This window comes from Calidris pugnax, unplaced genomic scaffold (genome assembly GCF_001431845.1).
Source record: "Calidris pugnax isolate Ruff unplaced genomic scaffold, ASM143184v1 scaffold171, whole genome shotgun sequence".
NCBI lineage: Eukaryota > Metazoa > Chordata > Aves > Charadriiformes > Scolopacidae > Calidris > Calidris pugnax.
Window position 1 is genome coordinate 4408932 of NW_015091064.1, and position 9874 is coordinate 4418805.

A 9874-nucleotide genomic window follows, 5' to 3' on the forward strand; every position below is an offset into this window, starting at 1 on the left:
AGTCCCTTTCCAGCTCTCCTGTAGGCTTCCTTCAGATATTGGAAGGCTGCTGTAAGGTCTCCCTGGAGCCTTCTCTTCTCCAGGCTGAACAACCCCAGCTCTCTCAGCCTGTCCTCATAGGGGAGGTACTCCATCCCTCTGATCATCTTCGTTGCCCTCCACTGGACCCATTCCAGCAGATCCATGTCCTTCCTGTGCTGAGGACTCCAAAGCTGGACATAGTACTCCAGGTGGGGTCTCACGAGCCCAGAGTAGAGGGGTTGAAAGATTTGTTGTTATGATGATGTTATTAAATATTAGATATTAAATATTAGGTGATATTTAGATGACCACTCAATTAGATAAATTGCTCTAATAAAAAAAAGAGTTCTTGTAACTCATTTAACTGTTTGTCCTTGGACTACGCTGCTGCACCACCAGCATTCTTCGTTGGGTGCCTTTGCATAGTCCACGGTGCTGCAGAAAGGGATATTTTGGCTTTTCTTCTCGGCTGGTTGCGCTGCTGTGGCTGGGGTGGTTGGTGCCATCAGTTGTTTGCGCAGGGCCCTGCTCCCTTACCCCATCGATCTGTTTGCCTGCACACATCAGGGGTGGATGGCGTGCCCCCTGGCTTAAACGTTATTTATTTTGCCACCTCTCCAGCGCGGCCACCCCCCAGGCTGTGCAAATACCAGCCGGTGACCGGTGTCGATGGTGGTGGCTCCCAGTGTAGCACTGGTTGGCTTGGGTGGCCCATCGGTCGCCTCCTCTGCCACGGTTTGAGGGGTGGAAAGCACACGCTGGGCAGAGGAAAGGTGTGTGGCTGAGCCTGGCAGCAGCTCTGAAGAACAGGAATGAGGTGGAAAAGTGACTGTGCCTCCTGGGGGTGTGATGCCTGGAGATGGGGGACAGCCCCAGGATGGATGGCAGCGAGAGATAATGGAGTGTGTGTAGTTACTGTTGTCACTAGGCTGGCAAAGAGGGTTTAAGTTGGAGTGAAATCTGGAGTGGAGGTGAAAGGCAGGTGGATTGAGTCCTGGGGTTCCCCAGCACCAGGAAAATCAAGTCCTGGGGTTCCCCACTGCCTGGTGGGGCCAGATGGAGCCCCAGCCGGGCAGTGCTGCCCCTGCCAACCTGTTGAGTCTGTGCCCCCTGTGTCTGGGCTCGATGGCTCAGGGTGAAGAGGGGACAGTCCGGCCACCGCTGCTGGGCAGCTTGGCTTCAACCAACTTGCCCTCTCTGCGGGTGCCTGCCTGTGCAGAGCCTGCTCCCCGGCCTGGGGCAACACGGTGCTGGAGCTACTGCCATCAGTGGGGAGATACTCAGCCCCGCTGGGAGGGGTGACGGGTGCCCGGGGACAAGGGTGCAGGGATCAGCACCAGCAGCAACCAGGGCTGTTGCCAGCACTTGGTTTGATGTCACTGTTAGTTCTGTCATGGTAAGGCCTGTAAGGCCTTTGACACCGTCCCCCACAACATCCTGCTTGCCAAATTGGAGGGGTGCGGATTGATGGGTGGACTGTTCAGTGGATGAGGAACTGGCTGGATGGTTGCATCCAGAGGGTGGTAGTCAATGGCTTGAAGTCCAGAAGGAGAGCAGTGACAAGTGCTGTACCTCAAGGGTCCTTGCTGGGACCTGTACTGTTCAATGTTTTTATCAACAATATAGACAGAGGGATTGAGTGCACCGTTTTGCAGTTTGCAGATGACACCAGGCTCCGTGGTGTGGTTGATACACCAGAGGGACGGGATGCCATCCAGAGGAACCTGGACAGGCTGGAGAGGTGGGTCCAGGTGAAACTCATAAGGTTCAACAAGAGTGAGTGCAGGGTTCTGCACCTGGGCTGGAACAATCCTCGGTATCAATACAGACTGGGGGATGAGGTGTTGGAAAGCAGCCCTGAGGAAAGGGACTTGGGGGTGCTAATGGACAAGAAGCTGGACATGAGACATGGGCAGGCAGTGTGCACTTGCAGCCCAGAAGGCCAATCCCATCCTGAGCTGCATCAAAAGATGCATTGCTAGCAGGTCCAGAGAGGTGATTCTGCCACTTTGCTCTGGTGAGACCTCACCTGGAGTATTGTGTGCAGGTCTGGAGCCCTCAATGCAGGAAGGACATGGACCTGATGGAGCAGGTCCAGAGGATGGCCACGAAACTGATCAGAGGGTTGGAGCAGCTCTGCTACGAGGGAGCTGGGGTTGTTCAGCCTGGAGAAGAGGAGGCTCTGGGGAGACCTAATAGCAGCCTTCCAGTACCTGAAGGGAGCCTACAGGAAGGCTGGGGAGAGCCTGTTTAGAAAGGCCTGCAGTGACAGGACGAGGGGCAACGGCTTTAAGCTGGAGGGGAGCAGATTTAGATTGGAGATTAGGAGAGGGTTCTTCACTGTGAGGGTGGTGGGGCACTGGAACAGGTTGCCCAGGGAGGTGGTTGAGGCCCCATCCCTGGAGATATTCAAGGTGAGGCTCAACGAGGCCCTGGGCAACGAGTCCCTGCTGGCTGTGGGGGGGTTGGACTAGATGACCTTTGGAGGTCCCTTCTGTCCCGGACCATTCTATGATTCTATGGGGAGGTTTGCTTGCTTTTTTTTTTTATTTTTTTTTTTTTTGCCCCTAAAGTAAATAATTACACGAGCTTTGCAAACATTAATAAGTAAATAAAGTAAAAAAGGATGGCTGGGTGGTCAGCTCTGCGGGCCGTGTCTCCGTGGTCTCTGCTCTGTGACTCTTCTCACTTGAAATACTTTGCTTTGAGCCCCTCAGCCAGCGCTGGGCAAGGGCCTCTGTGGGGAGAGGGGGGCAGCGCTGGGTCCCCCATCTTGTGGGTCTTGAGCCTCAAACCGGCCCCTGATCTCCCTCTTGCTTCTGCTCCTGCACTTAAAACAGAGCTGGGGCTGCTCGAGACTCGCTGTGTAGGAAGCCCCAGGTCAAGATGATGCCTGAGACACAAGGAGAGAATTACAAGAGCAGCGATGGCAAGCTTAAAAAAGAAAATCTGTTGCTGCTTAAGTCCCCCCTTGCCTTCCAATTCCTAAGTGCTTGGGGTTAATGATGCTATTCAATGCCATTGAATTTTTCAATATTTAATTTATTGGCAGAGTTTCCCCCCACACACAACCGCCTTGGTTTGACAATCCTTTCTCTCTGATCCTTGAGGGTTTTCTTCACACCTGCCCCTTACCCTGCTCTTACTTTGCTCTGAAGGTACATGGCAAGGCTTTTAGGAAGCGGGTTGGAGCTCCCTGATGACGGCGCCGGGGGGGAAGTAGTGCAGCGTGACAGGCCCTGGGGGTGCCACAGAACACAGAGAGAGCAGGGGGAAATCTGTCCGGTGGGGATTTGGTGCCCAGGTGAAGGGAGAAGGAGGACCTGGCCTGGGACCGATAGAGCTGGGGGCAAAATGAGCTCTGAGCCAGCCAAGTCCGTCTTTGGCTCTGAAATGGAAGCGCAGACCTCCAGGATAAAGGCAGGGTGTCCACCCCGCAGCTTATTTCGGTCAATCTCTTGGCTCGAAGGGGGGCGTTAGGATGTCGGCTGTGCAGGGGGAGCAGCAGGGAGTAAGTCCAAGCAAGGACCAGTTATGGGAAACATCACCAACTTGTATAAAGTCCCATCCAGCAGCCCAGCCTGGTGGGATACTTTATCCAAGTAGCAAGTGGGGTAACGTTCAGCTTCTGTGGAAGGGGGTGGAGGAGACTGAATCGTCTGTGACCAGCGACACTGCTGGGGAAGTACCGCAAGAGCAGGAATTTTGGTTTTCCAGCTCCTCGGCTGGGGCAGGGAGGGGATGCGGACATCACCAGGGTGAGACCCCCCCCTTAGACAGTAGGGCAGGGATTTAAACTGTTAAGAGACTCAATTGCTACTGACTTCTCCCCCCACACCCCCAAAAGGTCAGAAGGACAGAGGTGGCTTGTATTTATTCGGCTATTAATGGAAAATGTATTTGTCAGTAGTGAAGTGCCATACTTGATTGTGTCTGTGTAATATATACAGTTCCTAAAGGGGGCCTACAAGAAAGCTGGGGAGGGACTGTTCACCAGGGCATGTACTCCTGCTATCAGCCAGGTCATCCAGAAGCGGTGTGAGGAATGGCAACAAGTGCCAGGGTCTTAAACAAACCGAGGTGAGCTGCCGTGTGGGAAGACTCATTGACCACCTCTTCTGACCACACAAGGACCTTGGCAGAGAGCTAGTGAGGAGATAACTGGAGACATTTCATGGGATAACTGAAGACATTTGATGAGGCGGCCGGATGCCTGTGATCAGCAAATCCCCCTCCCTGCCCCCAGACCTCCCCTGGGCTTGGCACCCTGCTGTGCTCTGTGCTGTACAGGTATGGAGATCTACATGGACAATGTCCTAGAGGAGATGGCAGTGTTGGTGCTGGAGGACCTTCTCTCTGTCTGCAAGGACACCATTGCCAACTCTGCATGTGAGGCCGCTCCAGTCCAGTGAAAGTCCATGGTAGCAATCACCCACAGCTGTGACCCTGAGCCACCTCCCATGGTCCAGAATTCGGTCCCTGGTCACCCGGGACATCTTCCCAGCATCCAGGTGCTGCATGAAAACACTTCAGGGTTAATAAAATGGGAAAGATGATTCAGGGTGAAACATGTGTTTGCACACAGGCCTGGTACCTGCCCAAGCAAGCTGTGAGATGACCAAGAGAGGGGAACATCTGTCACCACTGCGGATGCTTTAATGCACTGTGTGTCAGAGAACACGCGTGGGTTCAGCTAACGGCAATACTGAGGCGAAGAGAACAGTGAAAACGATGAGACACCCACATAAAGCAGAACAATAAATAAATAACCTGTCATTTTTATTTTTATTGCTGCTCGAATCCATCTTCTGCTGCCACTAAAATAAGATCAGGGCACGAATAGCAGCAGTGGGAAAACCAGATGGTGCGCTCGAGCGAGCAGATGGTGCACTAGTGTGTCATACTTATTGCTGTCACTTACTGTATTATTTCTATTACAATGGGTCTCTGGACGGTCCTCACCTGTAATCAATATTTGTGGATTGGATTTTTTTTTTAATTCGGTAAACATTATGTTTCACATAGTTGGAAGGAATCTGGCGGAGTGGTGATTTCTCTCCGCAGTGCCGCCAGGTCTCGGGAAGCGTGTGATGCAGTCGGCGTGTTTTCAGGTAGAAAGACGTTTTGGGGAGTGGAGAGAAAAAAAAACAACAACCAAACAACTGGCAGCATGTGTTTATTTTATCAGCAGCCCCAGTCCAAAATAAAGTGGGAGATGCTCTGTGTGACTCTTCTCTCCCAGTCCTCTCCTTTTGCCATAACCTCATGCCGTGCCGGCTGCTCGCCCGCTGCTCCGGCGCTCACCCTCCTCCGGAAAGCTGGGCCCGTGTCTGAGAGCCAGCAGGAGGAGATGCAGGTGGGGAAGAAGGTGCCTTTTGACTGTCACCCGTTGGGGATGGCAGGCAAGGACGGCGCTTTCCGTCCAGCCTGTGGTCAGAGCCGGCGGTGTCAGGGCCCGTCCCTGCCGGCAGACACGTAGGCAGTGTGCGGGGAGGGCTGGGGCTCCCGGCCGGGCGGCGGGGGGAGACTGGCTGTGCTATTCCATCCCCCACAGCCACAGAGGAGATGTCCCCGCCGGCAGCTGGCCCACACGCAGCGTGACTGCGTGGAGGGACCGCACGTCTGCACTGCCCTTCCCTGCCCGGCACCGCGCTCGCCTCCGCCGGCACGTTGGGAGTGTGTCCCTCCGGCTCCACCATGTCGGCACGTCGGGAGTATGTCCCTCCAACTCCATCATGTCAGCACGTTGGGAGTGTGTCCCTCCAGCTCCATGGTGCTGGCACGTCAGGAGTGTGTCCCTCCGGCTCCACGATGCTGGCATATCAGGATTGTGTCCCTCCAGCTCCATGATGCTGGCACGTTGGGAGTGTGTCCCTCCAGCTCCACCATGTCGGCACGTCAGGAGTGTGTCCCTTCAGCTCCATCATGCCGGCACGTTGGCAGTGTTTCCCTCCAGCTCCACAATGCTGGCACATTGGGAGTGTGTCCCTCCAGCTCCATGATGTCAGCACATTGGAAGCATGTCCCTCCAGCTCCACCATGTCAGCACGTGGAAAGTGTGTCCTTCCAGCCCCTCAATGCCAGCACATTGGGAATGTGTCTCTCTGGCGCCGCAATGCCAGCAGATAGGGAGCATGTACCTTCAGCTCCACGATGCTGGCACATCAGGAGCGTGTCCCTCCAGCTCCACCATGTTGGCACATTGGGAGGTTGGTCACCCCGGGGTGACTCCTTTAGCTTCATGATGTCAGCACATGAGGAGCGTGCCCCTTCAGCTCTGCCGTGTTGGCACACACAGGGAATGTGTCCCTCCAGCTCCGTGATGCTGCCAGGCATGGCGACAGGCCTGGGAGCAGCCAAAGGCTGGATGTTCTGCAGGGCTGTGCCCGATCACTCGCTAGGAAAGAGGCAATCCATCAAACCATTGCTCACACAGACCCTCACCGTCAGCCGGGGCCAAAGTCTGCATAAAAGCCCCTGGATTTATCACTGCTGTTCCATACAGAAATTATTCTAGCAAGAAATATTCCTTGTTGGTCTCTCTGCTTTTTCTTTTTTTTTTTTTTCCCTTCTCTTTTTCTTCCTTTCCCTCCTCTGCTCTTCACAGACATCCCAGATGTAACTCTGTGACTGTGAATCCCTTCTGTAACTCTGCTATTCCCACCGAGGTGGGTGCATTCACCCCCTGGTGAATCCCTCTGGTCCCGCTCCCGCCCTCGCCCGGGGGCAGGTGGAGGCATTTCCATCAGCCGGTGTCAGGCACCACCTGGCAGAGCTTCTCCGTTTGCTCCATGGTGGGGAGTTTCTCCTCTGGCTGCTGCTGTCGGCCCAGCAAGCACATTTTTGGGGCAATCCGAGGCTGCGGCAGCTCCGACTGCTGCATCCTTCAAGCGCATCCCGGAGGAGGGAGAGCAGGATGGAGAGACACATCCTACACGTGCGTCCCTGGTCCTTCATTTCTTCCCATGTACCTTTCTCACGTCTCCTGCAGGGGGGCTGGGATTGTAATTATCTATATTTATTTAATCCCGCCCCATTTGCTGGGCTGCGTGCGTTTGCCAGGGCAGCCTGTCGCTGTGCTCAGCCCGACCAGATGCCTCTGCCAAACTGCACTGGCTCCAAAGCTGCACCCCAGACAACTGCTGTGCTCTATTTTTAACTGCTGGTAAATGCTGGGAAACCTGTCTGAGCCCATAACCTTCTTCCTCTAGTCTCTTCTGAATTGTTTATTCTGTAATAAACCTGATAGCAGCCTTCCAATAGCTGTAAGGAGCCTACAGGAGAGCTGGAGAGGGACTCTTTGTCAGGGAGTATAGTGACAGGACGAGGGGTAACAGTTTTAAATTGGAAGAGGGGAGATTTAGATTAGATATCAGGAAGAAATTCTTTCCTGTGAGGGTGGTGAGACACTGGAACAGGTCTCCCGTGTCCTTCAGATCCAGCTCCCCAGGGTGTTATAAAGGCCCATTTAACCCAGACCGTTGGGAAACAGACTCCAGGGAAAAGCCTTCTTTGTTGGAGACAGAGGCTGCCTTTGTTGGGATGTGGGAAGGAGCAGATGGAAGGTGCTCTGGAGGGGTGGGAGGCTCCGCTGGGGCTGCCTTAGCCTTTCTCCTGGGGAGACAAGAAAGGAACCAAACATCCCATGCGAGCAGGAGGGGAAATACTCAATACTGTAGACCGAAAACAACAAAAGGACACACAGGCAGCTCTCCCCCATTCCCTTTGTGCAGATAATTATACAGAATCATGGAATGGTTAGAGCTGGAAAGGACATAAAGATCACTGAGTTCCACCTCCCCTGCCCTGGGCAGGGACACCTCCCACCAGACCAGGTTGCTCCAAGCCCCATCCAGCCTGGCCTTGAACACCTCCAGGGATGGGGCAGCCACAACTTCTCTGGGCAACCTGTTCCAGTGTCTCACCACCCTCACAGGAAAGAATTTCTTCCTAATATCTACTCTAAATCTCCCCTCTTTAAACTTACAAATATTACCCCCTGTCCTGTCACTGCACTCCCTTATAAAGAGTCCCTCCCTCATATTTCCTGTAGCCCCCTTTAAGTACTGGAAGGGGCTATAAGGTCTCCCCGGAACCTTCTCTTCTCCAGGCTGAACAACCCCAGCTCTCTCAGCCTGTCCTCATAGGAGAGGTGCTCCATCGCTCTGATCACCTTCGTGGCCCTCCTCTGGACCCGTTCCAACAGGTCCATGTCCTTCCTGTGCTGAGGACTCCAAAGCTGGACACAGTACTCCAGGTGGGGTCTCACAAGCCCAGAGCAGAGGGGCAGAATCACCTCCTGGGACCTGCTGGCCACGCTTCTCTTGATGCAGCCCAGGATGGGGTTGGCCAGTGCACATTGCCAGCTCATGTTGAGCTTCTCATCCACCAACACCCCCAAGTCCTTCTCCTCAGGGCTGCTTTCTAGCCATTCTCCGCCCAACCTGCATCTGTGCCCGGGATTGCCACGTCCCAGCTGCAGGGCCCTGCACTTGGCTTGGTTGAACTTCACGTGGTTTGCAGGAGCTTCCCCTTAGTGCCACCATGGGAAAGGGAAGGAAGTGGGGAGAAGCTCCAGGCTGTGAGGGCTGGGGGGCTTGGGCTCTGCTGGGTTCAGACCTGAGCTCTGCGGCCAACATCCAACGTGAGGATGAAGAAGATGCTCCTTCCTCATCTAACACCACCCCAGCTGGCAGTGGCAGGACAAGGCAGACCGGGCGATTTTGGTCAGAGCCCTGAGGATTTGTATTAAAACCATTTTCAGCTCAGCAAAGGGGATGCAGTCACACTGTGCCGTGCTGCCTCCCGATGCTATTGCTCAATTAAAATCCCGGGCTGTAAATGAGTAAGGCTGGGCGGGGGAAGTGGTCTACCCAGAACCTGCCCGTGTCTGGACAAGCAGGGAAGAGGCAAACGCGATCCCGCCCCAACTCCAGCGGAACTGGAGGAAAATCCAAAAGAAAAAGGCCGGGTGTTTTCCAAGTTTCACAATTCCCTAAAGGTGTCCCACCAAAGGGGCTCTGGTCCCAGGAGGGACAGCGGGTGGTTCATAGAAGGGGCACAGACACCCTGCCACCCCTGTCCCGCTTTGTAAGCACTGAGAGGATTTTCCCTAAAAAATGAAGGTGGGTGTGGGGGGGTGGAGGGTCATGGCCACCTGCCCATGTCAGGAAGGGTGGAACTGGATGATCTTCAAGGTCCCTTCCCACCCAGACCGTGCCATGGTTCTATGGTAAAGGCTCGTCGCTGCCCTGGCTGCTGCGGTCCCTGCGGGGGGAGATGGTGGTGGTGGGGTCCTTCAGCCTGGAGAGGAGAAGGGTCCGGGGAGACCTTAGAGTCCCTTCCAGTAGCTACAGGGGGTGTGCAGGAGAGATGAGGAGGGACTCTTGGGAATGGAGTGATGGAGTGAGGGGTAACGGTTTTAAAGTGAAAGAGGGGAGATTTAGGCTAGATGTTAGGCAGAAATTCTTTCCTGTGAGGGTGGTGAGACACTGGAACAGGTTGCCCAGAGAAGCTGTGGCTGCCCCATCCCTGGAGGTGTTCAAGGCCAGGCTGGATGGGGCTTTGAGCAACCTGGTCTGGTGGGAGGTGTCCCTGCCATGGTGGAACTCCATGATCTCTAAGGTCCCTTCCAACCCACCCCCTTCTGTACGAAAAGACAGAGATTCGGTTCAACGTGGGGAGGGGATGCGAAGAGGCGGTGGGGACGGTCCCTCCGTGTCCCCCGCGCTGCCCGGGAGGGTGTCGCGCCGCGCGCGGGGGCGGCGGGGAGAGGGCGGATAACCCCGCGGGGGGGTGGGGAAGAAAAAAAAAAACTAATTTTTGGCTGCGTTTTATGTCTGTAATTGGGAGA

At 54.8% G+C, this 9874-nt stretch overlaps 1 protein-coding gene across 1 annotated transcript in view; it reads left to right on the forward strand.

Annotated features, from left to right (window-relative positions):
* The first annotated feature begins 3502 nt into the window (after nucleotides 1–3502).
* The window catches only part of KLF11 (Kruppel-like factor 11), a 17932-nt gene continuing 11560 nt past the window's right edge, over nucleotides 3503–9874 (forward strand). Inside the window, exons 1-5 of the mRNA XM_014956745.1 lie at nucleotides 3503–3532; nucleotides 3972–4059; nucleotides 4312–4410; nucleotides 5086–5132; nucleotides 5264–5377. Coding sequence (XP_014812231.1) covers nucleotides 3503–3532; nucleotides 3972–4059; nucleotides 4312–4410; nucleotides 5086–5132; nucleotides 5264–5377 — 378 coding nt within the window. The remainder of the gene's footprint in view (nucleotides 3533–3971; nucleotides 4060–4311; nucleotides 4411–5085; nucleotides 5133–5263; nucleotides 5378–9874) is intronic.